The sequence below is a fragment of the Natrix helvetica genome (genome assembly GCF_964273705.1).
Source record: "Natrix helvetica genome assembly, chromosome: 2".
NCBI classification, from domain to species: Eukaryota; Metazoa; Chordata; class Lepidosauria; order Squamata; family Natricidae; genus Natrix; species Natrix helvetica.
Window position 1 is genome coordinate 238,258,491 of NC_138552.1, and position 22,195 is coordinate 238,280,685.

The 22,195-nt window shown below is 39.4% G+C and overlaps 1 protein-coding gene across 6 annotated transcripts in view; it reads left to right on the forward strand.

Moving 5' to 3' along the window:
- The window catches only part of CDC42BPA (CDC42 binding protein kinase alpha), a 157,026-nt gene that overhangs the window by 73,968 nt on the left and 60,863 nt on the right, over nt 1-22,195 (forward strand). For all 6 annotated transcript variants that reach the window (XM_081941643.1, XM_081941642.1, XM_081941644.1 and 3 more), the window contains exons 6-11: nt 4,906-4,999; nt 6,689-6,889; nt 7,812-8,060; nt 8,621-8,700; nt 11,932-12,098; nt 16,494-16,616. In XM_081941643.1, coding sequence (XP_081797769.1) covers nt 4,906-4,999; nt 6,689-6,889; nt 7,812-8,060; nt 8,621-8,700; nt 11,932-12,098; nt 16,494-16,616 — 914 coding nt within the window. The remainder of the gene's footprint in view (nt 1-4,905; nt 5,000-6,688; nt 6,890-7,811; nt 8,061-8,620; nt 8,701-11,931; nt 12,099-16,493; nt 16,617-22,195) is intronic.

Sequence of the window (22,195 nt, forward strand, 5' to 3'; positions counted from 1 at the left end):
TTCAAATGATGTGACTTACTGAATATTTAGTTTTCTTGACCGTTTATGACTGTGATGTCTTCAGGATATCTTTTGTCCAATTCTTTACCTTGACAACTGGTAGTCTTGAAAATTTTGGATTTCTTGCACCTTCTACCTGCACCTTTTGCATCATCCACATCTGTGCTGCAGGTTTCCTGTAGGGCAGCTGGCAACTGGCATTATGGTGGCCATTCATGTTACCATACCTATTGAAGTCAGTTGTAGTGAACAGGAAGGCTCTTCTTTCTGTTGAAAGAAAGAAGGGGAGGCAAGGTTCTAAATCTCAGTTTCCCCAACTACTACCCTCCTCCAATTTTCTCTTTTCATTGTGGCTTCAGTCGGGTGGATTTCAAAAAAAAATTATTACCTATTCTGTTGGCATGGCCTATTTTGTGGGCATGGCTTGGTGGTCATGTGACCGAGTGGGCATGGCCAACTTGTAAAATGTGGTGAAGCTCACTTAACAACACTGTTGCTTAACAACCAAAATTTTGGGCTCAATTGTAGTCATAAGTCAAGGAATATCTCTGCCTTCCTCTGCATGGCAGCCTTGTCCTAGTAAACTCCTTTTCCTTTCTGGCAATTTTCCTCTATGTTAGAGGCATCAAAATAATCCAGACAATGTAAGGTTTCCTGCTGCAGCAGGGGGTTGGACTAGATGACATCCGAGTAGCCTTCTAGCCCTAAATTGCTATGCTGTTTTTCTTTCTTTCTTTCTTTCTTTCTTTCTTTCTTTCTTTCTTTCTTTCTTTCTTTCTTTCTTTCTTTCTTTCTTTCTTTCTTTCTTTCTTTCTTTCTTTCTTCCCTCTGTGGGAAGCAACGTCCCCAAAATAAAATATTACCCATAAGGCTCCCAGAAAAGGAAAAATCAAGCTGCTAGCAAAGAAACCTGCCTGAGGCTCATTCCACATTCCTGCCAGATAGAGATAATGAGATAATGAACCTATAGAAAGTTTGGCTCCAGTCACACAATCAGGGAATCATCCAAACACAAAGCCCATATTGCACAAACCCCAAAACTTCAAAAACACAGAACCATATAAGAATCCTTCTTTTTATCCAGTTTGTTGTTCAGCTGACCCAGAAACAAACTGCTGAATGTCACTTTGCAAACCTCCTTCCGAGCAGCTTTTCAGTTTAAAGCAGGGGTCTCCAAAGTTTGCAGCATTACATTAAGACTTGTGGACTTCATCTCCTAGAATTCCACAGCCAGGCATGCTCAATTTGGAGACACAGATTATTTTTCTCCTTTGCTGAATCTCCCAGTTGAAAAGTGAGTTTCGTTCTAACACCTCCCTCTTTCTTTTTCTTTCTTTCTCCCTTCCCTCCCTCTCCCTCTCTCCCCCCTCTCTCTCTTTTACTTTTTAAAGGCGTTTTTCCCTTGCCTGAACCGGCAGGGAAAACAGGCTTTAAAAACAAAAAAGCTTCTAACGAAGCTTCTGATGGGAGAACTACCATTACTACTGGTCTGGTCCGCCAGATTTTCACTGCCTCTTCTGGCGTACTGTACCGTATCGTACTGGGAGGAGCTCATCTCTGGCTTCAGTTCTCCATTTCTTTTTGTAGCAATAGCACTTAGACTTATATATCACTTCACAGTGTTTTTCAGACCTCTCTAAGCAGTTTTACAGAGTCAGCATATTTTCCCCAACAATCTGAGTCCTCATTTTACCGACCTCAAAAGGCTGAGTAAACCTTGAGCTGGTGAGAATCAAACTGCTGGCTGCAGGCAGTAAGCAGAAGTAGATAAATATACAATACTGAAGTTACATAATCAGTATCATGTCAACAATTTATATCAGTCATTAGTATCAACAATTTGTATCATAGCAGCTAAACGTATTTTGTATTCCTCTATAGTTTATTCTTTCAGGATGCATTTGACAGATGGTATTCCCAGATGAATGTAGCATTTTTAGCAAAATTACTTTTTCTACTTATTTATTGACCAACAACTTCTTGTACAACACAAGTTCAAAAGCTTCTGTGTGCCTTAATTAATAGATTGTACTTAATCTTTAGACCATGGTGAAGACTTATGGTATTGATATTAGCAAATATTTCACTTATATTTTGGTAGTTAAATATTCATTCAAACCATCGCTATTTTATCAACTAAACTTCATAAAATATGGTTATCTCTGTTCCCCCTTCTGTCTTTCTTGCTCTAATTTTTACTTTTGAGGCTATAGCCAGATCAAGAATAAATGCTTATATTGTTAATGTGATACAATATGCAAAATTATAAAATAAATTTTATTTTTCAGTTTTCTAGATACAAAGTAGCTAGTTTAGAAGCCTTGTTTAATGTTATAAAAAGCCTTCCTTCCTGGCCCATAAAAAAGGCTTAGCTAATTTTTACACTGAGATACAGATAGTTCTCATTAGTAACTGTTTAATGACTTTTCAAAGTTACGATGGTGATGAAAAAGTAATGTTTATGATCATTCCTTGCATTTATGACCTTTGCAGGTCTGTAAAGCAAGGGAAAGCTGAAGTAAGTTCATAAGCATAGTAGCAGTTTCATTTAGTGACTGCTTCCACTTAATGACCAAGTTGCTGGTCCCAATTGTAGTCTCCCAAAAAAGAGCTTCCTGTATAGGTAGTTATCAACTTACAAAAGTTCATTTAGTGACCATTCAAAGTTACAACAGCACTGAAAAAAGTGACCTATGACCATTTTTCACACTTTTGACCATTGCAGCATCGCCATGGTCATGTGATTTACATTTGGATGCTTGATAACTGACTCATGTTTATGACTGTTGCAGAGTCCTCAAGTCATGATATTCCATTTTGCGACCTTCTGACATGCAATGTCAAAGGGGAAACTTAACAACCACATTACTAACCTGTTGTGGCCCAGCCGCTGCCGCTGCCACCAGACTCCGAGAGTGATAGTCCATACGAGTCAGCTCCAGAGGAGATGGGCGATCCTGGACAGGATTCGGAGGCTGAGCAGGGATCCGAGAGTCTGGTCGGCCACCAGGTGGCGCCAGAGGCATGGAGCAGCGGTGAGAGCCAGAGGAGGAGGACTCCCGATGCCCTGCCTTGGAGCAGCGGGGAGGACTCATGTGACAGTGACTCAGAACTTAGCAGGGCGTTTCTAGATGCCCGTTTCCGGCGCGCCCAGAGACGCAAGGAGCGTGGGCGTAATTATAGGCAGTAAAGAGCTCTCAGGTGCTGTTTGGGAGATGCCCTTTTTAGGTTATAAAAGGGTTGACTCTGGAGAGGCTCTGCGTAGCAATCAACAAAGGACTTATGCCAGAAGCTCTAATCTGGGATCCTGGCAAGCTGGATAGCTGCTTTTGTGTTCTGTCCCTGTGAGTTTTGTCTTGGTGGCTTGCAGCCACGAAACCTCTTGTCTGTTCGTGTAATAAACCTTGTTCCCTTGTACTGTTCCGGAGTGTGTGTGCTGTGTGGGCAACGGAGGAAGGGGGGTCAGAACACTAACCTAACAACTGCATTGATTCATTTAACAAATGTGGTGGGGAAAGTAATAAAATGGAGCAAACCTCACTTAACAAATTTCTCACTTAACAACATAAATTGTGATCGTAAGAGGACTATTTGTACTTTGCCAAAGTCAGTCTTGTTTAGCAACAATAATAAATTACCTTCAATATATCATCAGTCACAGACAAACTATACTTCACATTATTAACATGGCCTAAATTAAGCTTGGAAGCAGCAGGATAAAAATCAGCATCAGGGAAGAATGCCCAGAGTAGTCGTTTCTGAGGTGGAAAAAAAATTCAAGAGTTGTGTTCCATGTTGTGCTCACGGAAGATGGAGGGTATTATAACAGCCCAGAGCATAGGTTTAATGGCTAATAGGTAGGGTGGGGGTGTTTTTTTCTAAGGCTGAGGTTGGATCTGATCATTTATTTAGTTCTGTACATAGGTCTTTTCATTTGGTTGCTACATTTGTTTTCAAAGTAAAAGATGTGTCATTACCCAGATCTGATAGGCTATAGTTCTCTTTACCTGTGCTCAGGTCAATGGAAAATTAAACAATAACTGAAGGGTTGCATGCTGCATCCTCTCCCTGTACGCTATGTTATTGATAAGGAATCAAAGTGAACAAATTAATGTAGAATATGACTCATAATGTGTCATAATGCCATCACATTAGTACTTATTTTATAAGTCTTACTCCTAGATTTCCTCTGCTAATAAAGATATCCAGGAAAGGTACTGTGAAGCAGCATTTAGAAGCTATAACACCTCTATATTTACAACAAAAATTATGAATCCACTGTGTAGGCAACACTTTATCATCAATAACAGCAACAACAACAACTAGAGAAGACACATTAAATAATCAACAACATCTTTGAAGGAATAAAATTTATAAGGGAAGAAGAAAACAATGTACAACAATTATATTTGAATGCACTTACACTTATCTATCATACTCAGTGTATCTGAATTTTGAAGTATTATATTTAAAATGATTTTAGTAGTTTTATGTTTATTTTTGTGCCATACGTCAATTAATATTTTTTTTAAATTTACAATGGAATATTAAGTTATTTTTAGAAAGTACTTGATAAAATCTTAGAAGACATTTATGATCTCCTCACCGACACAGGGCATGTATCTTGTAATATTATTTTTGATGCAGCACTTACATGCCTTACTTAAAAGTACAAATATTGCAGTTCACTACTATTATATCATTAATGTGTAAATGTATACAGATTTTAATTGATGCACATTAATTGATAGAAATATATGTGATTCAGGTTTCATCAAATCATGATTACTTTGTAATATGCATTTTAATTTCAGATGTCCCCAAAGTGTTTGAAATGCAAAATATTTTATTAGACTGATAAAATGACACTTAACATGGAATGACCCAAATGAATTTTGTTCACAGGGATATCAAACCAGACAATATCCTGATGGATGTGAATGGACATATTCGATTAGCGGATTTTGGTTCTTGTCTGAAGCTGATGGAAGATGGAACGGTAAATTAGATTTTTTTAAAATAAACTCAGTTAAAATGTAGCTTCAGACATCTTTAATATTTGATCCTTGTTAACCAATTCAGTTTTGGGATTATATTTGATATAAAGAAATGTTGTTTGCTAAATTATTCTTTTTGAGCAATTATGTGCAAGCTGTAATAGAAACCCATTTTAATTCTTCTGGTTGGATATACTATAAGATTCATTTACTTTGCATTCCTTTTATGTTCTTTCACCAAATATCTTATTTTACTATCATTGTCCATAAATATTTAATAATTCCCATTATCCTGTGAACCTTTCATTTTTGATAGAATTTATATAGTTCTGTATTGTAATACCTACCATATGTTTTGTTCTGTCACTGATCTATTTCACCATAGAATTTGGGTACTGAGTGCATAATTTAGATGCTTTTATTGTAGAACATTTTACAGAGCAAAATGAAGCTCTGTACTCCCTTCTATAGATTTTGTGTCCTTAAGCAACAAAGTTAGGTATTGAAAAATACCTGCAGTCAGTTTTACTTTGTTTTTTTCTGTTAATTAATAGAATGTTTTTATTATTAAAGAATTTTATTTAGTAATAATGAACAAATATTCAGATATTTCAAAGCATGTTTTTGAATATTTCAGCATTTTAAAATATAAAAAGTTTCTAGTTCTCCTTACTCCCTCCTACTGACTCAAACCTGTAATTTTTCTTGCAGTCTGTCTCATGTAATGGTCTTCTTTGTGATTTGTGTTGTTTCACTATGTTTGAATGTTATCTGTATATTCTCTCCTGGTCCCTAGCTTTGAATATAGTTTTTTTTTTAAAGTATCAGAAACATGTGAAAAAAAATCATAAATCCTGTTTGCATTCTAAAAATACATCTACTTAGTTTCTTCCATATCTGTGATAAAATCCAGAGCCTACTTCTGCTTGTTTGCAATCTGTGTGTTCTAGTATTTCCTAGCCATAACTCATAATTAGGTTAAATATCTGGTTCTATATCACTTACTATTATTATTACTTTTTGTTTACATCACTCCCAAGTAGCCAGTGGTGGGTTCCGGATCTCAGTGCAACCGGTACGGTGCAACCGGTGTCCTCCACATGAATGCACTCAGCGCGCAGGCACACATGTGCAGTGCACGCATGCGTCCTTACCTCTTCCGACGTCTCCGCAAGCCTCCGCAACGCTCCAGCTGCTTGGCAGAGCGTCGCACAGGCACCATGCACTCCATGCGCCGAAGAGCTCAAATACAGATAAGGAGCTCGGGTGGACGGGTGGACCCTCCAGAGCACTATATCGGAACAGTACGGTGCCTGCCTGTACCGGGGTGTACTGCCTGCAACCCACCACTGCAAGTAGCAAAATATTATATATTTTTGAAAAAAGTGAAAATGTGCAAAGTTTGTTAATACAATCTTTCAGTATTTGATACAATCTGGAAGAAATAAAAGATTGTACATTGATATGGAATTTTTCTTCACTGCAAGTTCAGGAACAAGATAACAGCTATAGATAATAAATGCCAGATTGCTAGTAGAATTTTTAATCTATCATGGTGGAAAACATTCTTCTTTACTTCCATCTACTCATACCTATCACTACTTTAAATATAAATGGATCTATTCCTGTACATATAGAAATAGAAGTAGTGTTATGGGTAATGTTTTACTGTGAAATAATTATCCCTACAGGTTCAGTCTTCAGTGGCAGTTGGAACACCAGATTATATCTCTCCAGAAATTCTGCAAGCTATGGAAGATGGGAAAGGAAAATATGGTCCCGAATGTGATTGGTGGTCCCTTGGTGTTTGCATGTATGAAATGCTTTATGGAGAAACACCTTTTTATGCTGAATCTCTGGTGGAGACATATGGAAAGATAATGAACCACAAAGTGAGTGAGCTATCCTTGTCTGTAGAAATGAATGACAGCATCCAAGGAATCTAGAATTGTTTTGCTTAGTGATATAAGTTTCCATGTGTCCAGAAGAATGACAAAATTAGGAAAAGATCATTAATGCAAACAAATGTTGTCGTGAGGTTGAATTTCACTTTCGGAATTCTATTTTTGAGTGCAGCCTCCAAAATTGCAACCAGATAGAAATTTTTCATTTCATGTGACAAAAGTATAAATAACATTCTCAGACAGTATTCATATTAATTGTACTGAGTTAATTTAATAAGAACTATTTTATCCTTTCTCTGCCAACCGAAAGATAAATATGACCACTGACCAGAAACAAGGATGACTGCTTGTTAAAAGGAGTTCAATCATTGTTTCAACTAGACTGAATCTGTCAATTTTGGTTTTTCTCAGTTTGTTTCCGACTTGTCAATTATTTTACAAGAATAGTATGATCTCAAATTTTTACACATCTTCCTGCAAATTTCATTTAATGTACCCCTTATTTTTTATGGTGCAATTCCTAGTATGCGTATCATTTTTCAAGCCAGGTACTGTATCTTTGATATAAAATATTCTGTGCATACTTTCCCAAAACATATATTTTGTGAATTACTAAGTGTATAACAAAATTCTAAAAACTCTAGGTTTCAACATACAAGTGTTGAAAATTTCTTACCAATTTGTGCTTATACTTCTGAATATATGCATTACTGAAGACGCTTCCTTGGACAAAGTGGTAACTCACATTATGTGGCAATATATTTGTACTTGATAAATTTCTGATGGAAGATATAAATGTACCCATAGAGAACCTATAGGGTTTTGCTTCTTCAGTTGGTGTGGTTAATTTATGTTATTTTTTAAGTAGTTAGCATTAGTTTATTAATTAGCATTCTTTTTTTCTTTTAAGGAAAGATTTCAGTTTCCTGCCCAAATGACAGACGTGTCTGAAAATGCCAAGGACCTAATTCGAAGGCTTATCTGCAGCAGAGAACATAGACTTGGGCAGAATGGAATAGAAGACTTTAAAAGCCACCCATTTTTTTCAGGGATTGACTGGGATAACATTCAGAACTGTGAAGCACCTTATATTCCTGAAGTCAGCAGTCCAACAGATACTTCAAATTTTGATGTAGATGATGACTGTTTAAAAAATTCTGTAAGTAATAGAGGAGAGTGTCTTTTAATATGTTACGTTGATATTTGTGTATTTATGTATAAAATTTCTATCTTACTTTTTACTAATACCCCAATCATTATTTAAAATAGGCAGCAAAAGAAATTTGTAACAAACAAATAAGTAAATTAAAATTACTGATTTACACTACTATCAAAATTTATGTCCATTGGGTCACAAAAAATGGAAAGTAACTGAACAATAACAAGCTTTCATGAATTTCTAAAGTAAGCAAAAATGGCAATCAGACAGTCCAAAACAGAGATTTCTCCCCCTCCCCTGGTTTTTCTTGTTTTCTCAGCTTTTTGTTCTGTATTTTGGTGATGTAAACATTGCTGGAAATAAGAAACATTGAACCAGAATTACTTTTACACTACCATAAAATGACCAACCAAGCCAGTGGTAGTGTTTCTGTGATGGTCTTTTAAATCTGCTACTTTTTCTGAACCAGAATACCCATTATGCTAATTTTACCTGAAATTAATACAAATGGATTAACCTTTTCTAACTTAGTAAACTCTTCTTGTTCCTTTAAACTTCAGGAGACAATGCCGCCGCCAACACATACTGCATTTTCTGGCCATCACCTGCCATTTATAGGATTCACATATACAAGTAGCTGGTGAGTGACCAGTTTGTTTATAACTAAATCATAATAGAATAGCTCAATTATTTTGTGATTTAAAAATAAAATAGAATTAAATGGAAGTATTTCCTTGCATTATTTGCTAATATTTGTTTCTGCAATGTATGCATTTTACATAAAAATTCTGAACCAGTTGTAGTACAAAATTCATACGTTGAATGGCACATTGTTTCCATCTTCATAGTAATAAAGAAAGTGCAGACTGTATAATAAAACTTGCACACCAGACAAAATCCCTAATGTTAGTCCAATATATTGGTTATATCCAGTTATATCCAATATATAGTTCTTGTTGGTTATTTTCTCTATAATAATAAGAAATGCAGAGGAGTCCCTGCAGGTTTTACTCCACTAGTCATTGTCAACTGAGGGGGCAGTTGACATCTCCGTTTCAAGGCCATTGAGCCAGCACTGCCTGAAGACATTTCCATGGCCATGTGGCCAGCATGACATCATATATCGCTGTTACCTTCCTTCCGATGTGGTACCAATTTATCTACTTTGATTTGTATGTTTTCAAACTGCTAGGTTGGCAGCAGTGGTGGGTTCCTGCTGGATCGCACCGGATCGCGCGCGCTCCCTTTCAGCGCTCCACCTGGCTTGCGCGCTCCCTTTCAGCGCTCCACCTGGCTCTCGCGCTCCCTTCCGGCACTGAAACCGGAAGTACAGTCTTGCCCCGCCCCTGGCGAAGCAACGACGCCTGCCTGCGCTCCACCAGCTCGGCTGGGAACGGAGATGTTTCCTCAGTGGAGCGGAGCGCCTGAAAAGACTTTTCAGGCGCTCCGCTCCGCTGAGGAAACATCTCCGTTCCCAGCCGAGCTGGTGGAGCGCAGGCAGGCGTCGTTGCTTCGCCAGGGCCGGGCAAAACTGTACTTCCGGTTTCAGCGCCGGAAGGGAGCGCGAGAGCCAGGTGGAGCACTGAAAGGGAGCGCGCAAGCCAGGTGGAGCGCTGAAAGGGAGCGCGCAAGCCAGGTGGAGCGCTGAAAGGGAGCGCGCGCGATCCGGTGCGATCCGGGAGGAACCCACCACTGGTTGGCAGGACCTGGGGCAAGGACGGGAGCTCATCCCATCATGTGGCGCTCAGGTCTTGAACCTGGGCTGCTGGCTTTCCAGCTTATAAGCCCAGTGTCTGAGCCACCATGCCAACCCATCTAAAATAATAGGTGAATGCAAAATATTAAAAGGCCAAAATTGCAAGGGATTTCTTCATGGCTAGAGATAAACATAATAGTTGTTTTGCAGTGGCACTGCAGAATACTTATTCAATATGCAATTGGATATTGAAAGGGCTTTTGACAAATGGAATACAGGACTTACACAGTTGGGAAAGTTTATATCGTAGATCATTTCCATACCTGCTTTATCAAGTATATACAATGCTGCTTAAAAGTTTGTGAATCTTTTTTGAATTTATAAAATTTCTTCATAAATATGATTTAAAACACAATCGGTTCTCCATACTAGCCATAAAACTATATAAAGAAAGCCCGATTAACCAAATGAGTCAAAATCTTAATTGATTTATTGAATGTGTAGCAAAATTTATGAACATCTAGGATTATCAGTTCATTTGAAGGAAAAATTAGAGTCAGATATTTCAATCAATGGAAATCTAGTAATCAGGTGTGAGTGCAGAAGTCCTGCTTTGTTTAAAGAATTTAATTCTGAATATTCACTGCCAAAGTCTGATCTTCATAACACAGGTATGTGGAAGTGTGTCATGATTTGAAAAAAAAGGAGATTTCTACAGATCTCCAAAAAGCAAGTGTTGACATTCATCAGGCTGGAAAAGATTATAAAACTATGGAATTTGGACTCCTCCAGTCCACTGTCAGCAGATTTTGTACAACTGAAGGCAGTTCAACACCATTGTTACCCTCCCTAGGAGTAGTCGACCAACCAAGATCACACTAAAAGCAAGGCATATACTATATTTTTCAGAGTATAAGACGCACCTTTCCCCCCCAAAAAGAAGGTGAAAATCTGAATATACCCCGCCCCTTTGCAAAAATGGATGTGCAGAGGGTTTGGGAGGCTTGCAAAGTGCTCCGGGGGGGCTGGGGAGGGAAAAAACAAGCAAAAAACAGGTCCGTTTTGCTTGTTCCTGTCCCCCAGCCCCCAGGAGCACTCTAAAGCCTCTCAAACCCTCTGCATGCCCCTCCTTTTTTTTTTGCAAAAAATGGTTTGTTTTTATGAAAAATGGACCATTTTGTGCTCATTTTTGCCCCCATGAGCACTCTAAGAGCCTCCCAAAGCTCTGCATGCCCTTTTTTTTTTTTTGCCAAAAAGCGAGGCGTGCAAAGGGTTTGGGAGGCCTGCAGAGTGCAAAAACTTTTTTTTTCATTTATTTCTTCAAAATCATGATGCATCTTATAGTCTGAAAAATACGGTAATATCTGAATGATGTCTATGGAACTAAAGGCCTTAGGAACTAAAGAAATGAAATGGTCAAATCCAAATCCTGACCTTAATCCTGTAGAAATATTGTTGAAGGGCCTGAGGTAAGCAGTTCATGAGAGGAAACATATTAACATTCCTGAGTTGAAACTTTTCTGCAAGGAAGAATGGGTTAAAATTCCTCCAGACTGATGTGCAGAATTGAGCATCATTTGAATCATTTCCCACAATAAATCAATGAATAAGTACAATATGTTTGACTCATTTGTTTAATTTGGTTCTGTTTATCTAGTTTTAGGATTTATATGCAGAACAGTTTGTGTTTTAGGTCATATTTTTGCAGAAAACTTTTAGCATCACTGCATAATTGGAGATATTTTAAGAGTATATATTAGTATCTGGGTAATTTTTAGTTATTTTTTTCTACTAACTGCTATTTCATTGCTGGAATGGGGAGAGGTGGCAAAACTATTCTTGTCCCTCCTTTTGACTATTGCCATTTAAAATTGACTCTGGATATTTGGAAGATCATTACAAGTCAATTTGGAGGGTAATAAGAGGGAAGAGAACAATCTTTTTGAATGGATTTCATTAGAATATCCAAGTGGAATTCTACTTGAGTTATGTTGGATTTCAATTTCAATTTATGATGGCCTCATGAATACATTTGCAAAAAAAATGTACAATAAAGTGACCTAACAGCTTCTAGTTTTCTGTTGGAATACATATATGAACTTTTAATTATCCTAATATGAAAGTCATAAAGATCACTCTGTTAAAATCTTCTAAACCTGATAACTATCTTTTCAGTGTCCTTTCGGATCGTAGTACTCTAAGATTTGCAGCTGGGCAACGTGTAATGGAACTTGATGCCAATGTTCAAAGAACGCTAGAAGATACCTTAGCTGCAGAAGCATATGAGAGACGAATAAGACGTTTAGAGCAAGAAAAGCTGGAACTTAGCAGAAAACTTCAAGGTATTCCTATATAAAGTATACATGATTATCTATCTATCTATATCCATTTTGGATTCCGTAACTTATGTGGTAGAAAGACTTGTATATTACTATATTTTCAGTAGAAACAGTATTTGAAAACATTCCGCATATAACTGGACATTAATTTTCTGTGGTATAGTCAGTGGTACAGCTTAGTAATAATTTGGATGTAAAGAATATATTTTACAAGTAGAAATTACAAGAAATTATTAATATTTTGATATTGCAAAGATGGACATAGAGCCAAAGTATTATTAAGACATTTGCAGAAAGAAAATAAGTAAAGTAAGAGTGACAATGTATTGAGCAAAATTAAAACCAAGTCAGACGCAATCCATGGCTTATAACTTTAGAATATGTGGAAAATTGTTGTTGGAGAACAAATGACCTCTAGGACTTTATTAGGGTGTTTTTCTGGAGGATCAGAGAATACAGTATGGAAGAGCTTGAAGAAACATACAAATGAGAGTATTTTAATGTTGAAATGAAAGATTTAAAAATAATTCAGAAACAAAAACCAAGTGAGATAATTAAAAGACAAAACTGCTGAGTAATGGTTAGACTAAATATGAAATTGAGGACATAAAATAGTTTAATAAGTGAAATTGATAGAGGGTGGAATTTCTATGCAAGGTAAAGTTAAACAAAAAGTTAAAATGTTGGATTGAGCAAAACCTGTAGTCTACTTCTCATTCCCCATTATGGAGAGATTTGTACTGAATACTTGCTTAGCCTGGTTTATGATTTGTAGAAAGAATCTAGCTTACACAACTTCCCTGAAGTTCTGTTCATTTATTCCCTTAATGCAATTTGATTTTTTTTAGATACTTAAGAATGTAACAAAATAATGTTTTATTTTATTTATTTATTTATTTATTTATTTATTTATTTATTAGATTTTTAGACCGCCCCCTCTCCCAACAAGGGACTCAGGGCGGTGTACAGTCAATGCAAATAAAATACAATCATAACAATAAAATACATTTAAAATACATTTGGAGGGGGAGATAGACTGTACAAGAAATAAATTATTCTAAAACCCTAAAAACATCCCAATTAAAACCCGAAACCAAATTAAAATAAATCCCCGGGAGGTAAAACTAAGAAAGTGCCAGGCCAGCTGATTGAAATAGGTGAGTCTTTAACTTTTGACGGAAGGAGCGGAGGTCGGTGGTAGTTCGAATGTCAGGGGGGAGGTCATTCCAGAGGGTTGGGCCCATCACAGAGAAGGACCTACTCCTAGGTGTCGCCCGTTGGCATTGCCTAGCGGACGGCACCAGGAGGAGCCCCTCCCTGTGTGAGCGGATAGGTCGCAGGGACGTGTGTGGTAGGATGCGATCCTGCAGATAACTAGGTCCTATGCCATGGAGCGCTTTAAAGATGGTGATCAATACCTTGAAACGCACCCGAAAGGCCACAGGTAGCCAGTGCAGCTCGCGCAGGAGAGGTGTTACGTGGGAGTAACGTGTACTCCCCATAATAACCCGCGCGGCTGCGTTCTGAACTAGCTGCAGTCTCCGGATGCATCCCAAGGGAAGCCCCATGTAGAGGGCATTGCAGTAGTCCAGGCGAGACGTCACCAGCGCATGAGTGACCGTGCGCAGGGCACTCCGGTCCAGTAGGGGGCACAATTGGCGCACCAGGCGAACCTGGTGGAACGCCCCCCTTGCCACGGCTGCCACATGGTCCTCCATTGACAGCCGGGCATCAAGGAGGACGCCCAAATTGCGCGCCCGCTCCACAGGGGACAGTTGTTCGCCCCCTATGGCCAGCGATGGAGTCAGCTGGCTGAACCGAGGTGCCGGCACCCACAGCCACTCGGTCTTGGAGGGGTTGAGTTTGAGTCTGTTGTCCCCCATCCAGACCCCGACGGCTTCCAAACACCGGGACATCACTTCGACAGCCTCGTTGGGGTGGTTTGGGGTTGAGATGTACAGCTGAGTATCATCAGCGTACAGGTGGTACTCAACCCCAAAACCACGGATGATCTCGCCCAGCGGCTTCACATATGCGTTGAACAGGAGAGGCGAGAGGACCGACCCCTGTGGCACCCCACAGGTGAGTGGCCTCAGGGATGACCTCTGCCCCCCTGTCAACACACATTGCTTCCGGTCGGAGAGGTAGGAGCCGAACCACCGCAAAACGGTGCCTCCGACTCCCATCCCCTCCAACCGGCGCAATAGGATACCATGGTCGATGGTATCAAAAGCCGCCGAGAGGTCTAATAGGACCAGGATAGAGGAACAACCCCTATCTCTGGCCCTCCAGAGATCATCAACTAACGCGACCAAGGCTGTCTCAGTGCTGTGCCCGGGTCGGAAGCCGGACTGGCATGGGTCTAGATAGTCGGATTCGTCCAGGTGTCGTGGAAATTGCTGCGCCACCACATTCTCCACAACCTTCGCCAAGAAGGGGAGGTTGGAGACTGGACGATAATTAGCTAGTTCCATTGGGTCGAGCGAAGGTCTCTTGAGCAAGGGTCTCACCACCGCCTCTTTCAAGGCGGTTGGTAAGTATCCCTCACCCAGTGAGGCGTTCACCAGGCCCAGGAGCCAGCCTCGTGTCACCTCCCAGGCTGCCAGTACCAGCCAGGAGGGGCACGGGTCCATTAAACATGTGGTGGGTCGCAGCCGTCCACGCAACCTGTCCAAATCCTCGGGGGCAACAGAGTCAAACTCCTCCCAGAATGGTCTCTCAAGACTCGCTGTTGGGGGCTCGTCTGGTCCGCTGACGGAGGTCCACCCGCTCCGGATCTGATCGATTTTGTCCTGAAGATATTCCCCAAATTCCTCTGCTCTACCCTGTAAGGGTGTCTCCCGCGCCCCCTGAGATAAAAGGGAGCGGGTCACCCGAAACAGGGCGGCAGGGTGGTTATCCGCGGACGCAATAAGGGCAGCACAATGTCTACGTTTGGCCGCTCTTATTGCCACAAGGTAAGTCCGCAAATAGGCTCTTACCTGTGTTCGGTCAGATTCGGAGCGTGAGGACCTCCACCTGCTCTCTAGACGTCTCCTGTGCCGCTTCATCACCCTAAGCTCCTCAGTAAACCAAGGAACCCGGGTGGGTCGATGCCGCAGGAGAGGTCGCAAAGGCGCAACCCGGTCCAAGGCCCCAGTCGTCGCCCTATTCCAGGCAGTCACTAGGTCCTCGGAGCGGGCGCGGGACAAGGCTACAGGTATTGGCCCAAGCTCCGTCTGGAATCTATCCGATTCCATCAGGTGCCTGGGGCGGTACCAGTTTATAGGGTCTGGTTCCGCCTCCTCGCGGTGGGGGATAGCGCCAGGGAAGTCCAGCCGGAGGGATGAGTGGTCTGACCATGACAGGGGCGTGATGACTAAATCCCCTATTCCCAGATCACTCGTCCACTGTTCAGATACAAAAATGAGGTCCAGTGTGTGGCCCCCTTCGTGAGTGGGGCCCTGCACTAATTGGGTCAGGTCCATGGCCGTCATGGAAGCCATGAACTCCTGAGCCACCTCAGGAGCCGCTCCCGTTTTAGTTTCCATTGCTTTCCAAAGGGATACAGTATAGGAGGCTTCAACTTTTTCTGTTTCCCCTTCTCTTGCCAGCAAATCACTCTTTTAAGATTGATTTAAAGCATTTGGTTTTTTATATTGAAATAGCAATAGCAATAGCATTTAGACTTATGTACTGCTTTACAGTGCTTTACAGCCCTCTCTAAGCAGTTTACAGAGTCAACATATTTTCCCCAACAATTTGGGTTCTCATTTTACCCATCTCAAAAGGATGGAAGGTTGAATCAACCTTGAGCCTAGTGAGATTTGAACTGTCACATTGCAGTCAGCCGGCAGTTAGCAGAAGTAGCCTGCAGTACTGCACTCTAACCACTGCACCACCATGGCTCAGTGCTATGGTGGTAAATGCTGGTAAGCAGTGAGTCTTCCCTCTATGATTGGGCAAATAGTGGTATCCATTCAGGAAGATTTGCCTCCACCACCATCAGTGAGCAGTATGTGGCTGCAGCTAGTTGTTTTTTCTACAATTTACCTACCTGATGGACAGTAGTTACAGAAAAGCAACTACGCTTAGCACAAATGCCATCACTTGGTAAATTAGCTAACGTACTGTTTTTTAAAAAATAAGATCAATGTAATAGTGATTTATTTTATTACTGTTCTTGATTACTAGAAGAAAGTGAAGGTCAGTTCCTTATAGAAGTTCAAAAGTTTGGCATGACAGAAAGTTTTATAGAATCTTTATAAGATTCTATAAAATCTATCGGGTCCAAAAATTGTCAGGCCACAGATACTTGGGTACCATATTACGCAAGTGAGTACCACACATTGAAATGCCAAAATGTATGGATTGAAAATTTTGAATACAGTTTCTTACATCTTCCTTGCTTTTTTAAAGAGTCCACACAAACAGTCCAGGCCCTACATTATTCAACTGTAGATGGTCCATTAACAGCAAGCAAAGATTTAGAAATTAAAAGCCTGAAGGATGAAATTGAAACATTGAGAAAACAAGTAACTGGTAAGTACCAATATTTAATATTGAAAAAAAAATCTAGTTTTCTGCTCAAACATACAACAATTTCCTTCACAAATGTTTCAACTGTTACATTTATCATCCAATGTATAATGTCAACAGACAAACCTTACTTATCAATTGCTTCATGCAGCAACTGTTTGAAGTTAAAATAGTGCTGAAAAAATAACTTTGCAACCAAGGTGCACAAATGACTTTCGTAGCAACTCTCCTCAGCCATGCGTTTGCCATTATAGTCAGTGAGCATGCATTGATCTATGACCCATTTTTTTTCCTTTTTTCCCCTTCACAGAACAGAGAGATTGCCTAAAATGGTGACTGCTTTAGATAATCTTTCCTGTCTCATCTCTTTTTTTCCCTCCCTGCCCTCTAAAGAATAAAGAAATTGGAGAGAAAGGGATTACAAGAGAGTAAGTAGGCACATAATGGGGAATACACATAAAAAGACATGCAGTAATGCTGACTATTTACCAACCAGATAGCCTAAAGTTAATTAGTTAATTCCCTTTTTGCCAATTATCCTAATATTGGGGTGAGCATTCCATAGGCTGGGGAAACTTTTTCATAGTCATTCTTAACAATTTCTTTGCTTTCATTCCTCTTCCTCTGGTTCCCTATCAGTGAAGAAATCATTGAAACTTACTGAAGTGTTTTCTTGCTTTATTTCTACTGAGAAGGCCATACAATCAAACTGCATTTTTCACCTTACTATTTCTAACTTTGGTATTCTATTCTCCAACCACCAAGAAGCATGTCTTGCTTGCTTATTCTGTTGATTTTATATTAAACTAGCTGATAACCCAGCATTGCTCAGCTATTTATTTATAGGGGGAAAATGTCCAGACCAAACGAAATTTCTAATGTTGGATTTTCCCCCTTACCAGAGTGAGCCCCCTTGTGGAGTTACTGTGAAGCTGTTACCATGGCAACTCCACTGCGCTGTACAGTAGAAGCCAATATGACAGTACAGCACAACAGGCTGTATCTTAACAGAACACACACCCCAAGGGGTGTTAGGGATGTCTTACCTCCCCCTCACACACATAGACAGTATTTTTATCTAGAGAGTAAGTCAGTGTGCAGCAGCTGCCAAAAAAGCCAACACAGTTCTAGGCTGCATAAACAGAGAGATAGAATCAAGATCACATGAAGTGTTAATACCATTTTATAATCCCTTGGTAAGGCCGCACTTGGAATACTGCATCCAGTTTTGGTTGCCATGATGTAAAAAAGATGTGGAGACTCTAGAAAGAGTGCAAAGAAGAGCAACAAAAATGATTAGGGGACTGGAGGCTAAAACATATGCAGAACAGTTGCAGGAACTGGGTATGTCTAGTTTAATGAAAAGAAGGACTAGGGGAGACAAGATAGCAGTGTTGCAATATCTCAGGGGTTGCCACAAAGAAGAGGGAGGCAAACTATTCTCCAAGGCACCTGAGTGTAGAACAAGAAGCAATGGGTGGAAACTAATCAAGGAGAGAAGCAACTTAGAACTGAGGAGAGATTTCTTGGCACTTAGAACAATTAATCAGTGGAACAGCTTGCCTCCAGAAGTTGTGAATGCCCCAACACTGGAAGTCTTTAAGAAGATATTGGATAGACATTTGTCTGATACGGTATAGGGTTTCCTGCCTAGGCAGGGGGTTGGACTAGAAGATCTCCAAGGTCCTTCCAACTCTGCTATTATATTGTATTGTGCACCAGGTTTGGTTGAAATTGCTCGAGGTATTCCAGAGTTAATGCTGGAACATACACACACACACACACACACACACACACACACACACAGCCATTTACATATAGATAGATGATAGATAGATAGATAGATAGATAGATAGATAGATAGATAGATAGATGATAGATAGATAGATAGATAGATAGATAGATAGATAGATAGATAGATAGATAGATGGATAGATGATAGATAGATAGATGATAGATTGATTTGGCCATTAAATTAGTCAACTTCATATTCTTCTACATTAGTGGTTGGAGCATAAACGCTGATAACTGAAGGCTGTCCTGCAATTGATTTGGTCAACTGACTGCATTTACCGAAATATATTGTACCTAAATCCTGTCTTTGCTATATATCCTTCCTAATAATGAAAGCAACACTATCCTTTTTGCTTTTTTGTGTCCTGGGTAGTAAGCAGTATGATCTTCTGACTGAAAATATCCAGTATTAGTTCTTTTAAATTCAGTGATATGTAAGATATCAATGTGTAGCCATTTCGTTGCATCTGTCACAATGTTAAGCTTTTCCAGTTCATCTTTCACATTCCATGTTCCCACTGTATTTCAGTTTTGGCAACTCCAGATTTTCTTTCCCTGCATAGCAGTATCCAAAGAGTTTTAACTTAGTTGTATCATAAACCCCATTGTTGCTCAAAAAAACCCTTTGATTATTCCTCAGTAGCATGTTAAGAGCTTCTCAGCATAAGGGGCCCATCATCAGCACTACATTGCAAGTCATTTGATCTTGTTTCTCAATGTGATTTGCTTGATAAAATACAGGAGTGATTTACCATTACCTTTCTCCCACGCACTATGAAATGATACCTTTACCATTTTTGTCAGAGTCTCTTTTTTTATATATAAAGTTTTTTTTCTCATTTTCATAACATATAAACCAGATGTATACTATTACATAGCCAACATCGTATTGTATTATTAAATGTTTACAGCATTTCGTCTTGCCATCAACTCCCCAAAATAATGATTGGCTCTTCTGCTCTCCATACATCATATTTGTACCTTATCCATCACTTTCTTCTCGCTCTCTCCTCCGCCTCCCTATCTGCTTTCTTCCCTTTGTCGCCCTTCTCTTCTCTACTTCCTCTTCCTCTCTCCTTCTCCTCTCTCCCCTTTCCATTCCTCCTTTCTCTCCTCTTCCTCCCCCCTGCCCTCTTTTCTATTCATCTCTTCTTTCCTTACCTACCTCCTCTACTTCACACTCTTCATCTCATTTACTTTGTGTATTTCAGCTTCATTTAATGTTGATGGTATTTATAATTCCTTTTCAATATACATATTTAATTTTAACATATATCTTCCTCCTTTTTTTAAAAGAGAGAGAGAGAATGTATATATATATAGTCATTGTGCTTTTAAACCTCCACCCCCTTCAGCCTTATTTTGGCTGAAATGTAGATCTGGTTACAATTCCCAGCTATTTTCATCATATTTATATAATTATGCATCCTTACACGTCCCACCTTGTGATTCTGTCTTTAAATCTCAGTAGTTTCCCATTGTAAGTATATTTCATGTTCCCTTTCCATTTTTCCATATCTTGGTTTAGGTTACCCTTAATTGTCTATAAATGGGAATCCTTATTGTTCAATGTTCATTACAATTCCCTTAATCTAATATATAGAATAACAAGCGGTACACATATCACTTTGTTCATCATCTTAGAAGTTCTATATAAGTCCATGTTTCATATATTTTGACCCATGCTTAATTGTCCTTCTATTGTCATATTCAATCAATTAGCAACTCAGTTTAATTATCATGGATAAAAGTGAATCACAAACCTCTGATTTACAATCTCCTCATATCAATTTCATATTTGTCCATATTCCATATATTTAACCTTTATTTAATTATCTTTCCACTATCATAATCAATTAGTTAGCAACTTAATTTTATTGTCATATTTAGGAGTAAATCCCTTATCTCAGCTTTGTATTTACCCATATAACAATTTCTAGTTGTCTGATTTTTTCCTAGTAATTCTTTTGTCCCACTTCTCTATTCTTGCCTTCTCCCTTTTCTTTGTTTTGACATGTCCACCCTTTTCCCCAAACCACCATCAAAGAAATCTTTTATATTTCCTTTTGTTGGGGCGTGACCTCCTTCTTCAATTTTCCTTATGCCACTGTCAACCTCTGAAACATCTTTTGTCTGCTTTTTATTTCCTTTTGTTGGGACACTTTCGTCCTTTTCAATTTTCCCTATACCACTGCCAAACCCAATGGAGTTTTTTGTCTGCTTTTTATTTCCAACCGTTTCTACCCCTTCATTATCTCTCCCCCCTTCTTCCTTCCCTTCTTCTTTAAATACCTGCTTCTCTGAATTTAGAATTCTATTTAGGCTTGATTTTAATGATTTATGCATATTTTTTATAATTTCACGTAGTTCTTCAAATTCCCACCTTTCCATAATGTCTAGTTCCAAAGTTACAGTTAATTGTATCGTTCTTATTTCAGAGTTCTGGTCCAACTTGAATTTTTCTAATTCAGCTGCTGTGGAGAAGAATGATGGGAGCCGTCTTGGTCTTTTGTTCTTCCTTAATGTCCAGTTCCAAAATTGCAGTTAGTTATATAGATCTTATTTCAAAGTTCTGGTCCACCTTAAATTTAGCTAATTCAACTAATATGAAAATGGAAGAGAAGCTGGAGCCATCTTGACCTTTTGCAGAAAAAAAAGTGTCTTTTTTTAGTGTTTCAACCCTCCATTTTCCTTTCTTTCTTTCCTTTTACCAAAATCCAGATCTGTCTATTAATATTATTTGTACTCTCAAGATTCTTTGCCTTTTCCAAGTTTTGATTTATGACTGTGGATTAAATGAATTTTCTTACCAGTCTTTCATCTCGAGTTCACCCTCCTGTTCAGTTGCTTTGGCTGGAAACTAGCTTCTTATGCAGCCATGTTGCCATACTGCTGCCCCTACTCCGATTCAGAGAGCAAATCTCTGACCTGCGAGGGATCTGTTGCCTCCCCCTGAGTCTGGGTTCTGATCCAAAAAAGGATCCCTGGAGTTGGTTTGTCAGACAGGGTTCATGTGAGGCTCTTCAGAGCTCACATCCCCCACGTCTGTCCAGCTGGAGAACTTCCTGTCGAATCCCATTTTTGCCAGAGTCTCTTGATGGCAAGATGGGTGGCATATGAATACAATAAATAAGTTGACAGTAAAATGATCATGTGTATCTAGCATCTTTCTATATATGAGCCATGGTGGCACAGTGGTTAAAATGCAATATTGCAGGCTAATTCTGACCAGCCCAAGGTGGACTTAGCCTTCCATCCTTCCGAAGTTGATAAAATGGGGACCCAGATTGTTGGGGACAATATGCTGAAACAGGCTGTAAAGCACTGTGAAGTGGTATATAAGTCTAAGTGCTATTGCTAAATAGCTGCTGTCCGATATACACTATATTGCCAACAGTATTCGCTCACAACTGATTCTGATTATTTGGATGGGTGAGCGAATACTTTTGGCAATATAGTGTAGGTGCTTATGAGTATCTGGGATAATTTTAATGCCTTGGGTTGTTCTGCTTGGACATTTTTGGCATACCCTCCAGCATTCTTACTGTCCCTACAAGGATAGCCCCTTTATCACAATAATATATCTCTGCAGGACTTGGGCTTATTTTTTATATTTGAGTATGATAATTGTGACTTCTTTGCTGAATTAATGTAATACCATTTGCACTTCATTTAGATTCTGTGTTCAGATTAGTATTCCTATCTCAAAAATGGTAGAGAAAGGGATAACCAAAGTGAAGAAATGAGAGTACCACAATTACTAGAATATGTCCAGGTTAGCAAATAAG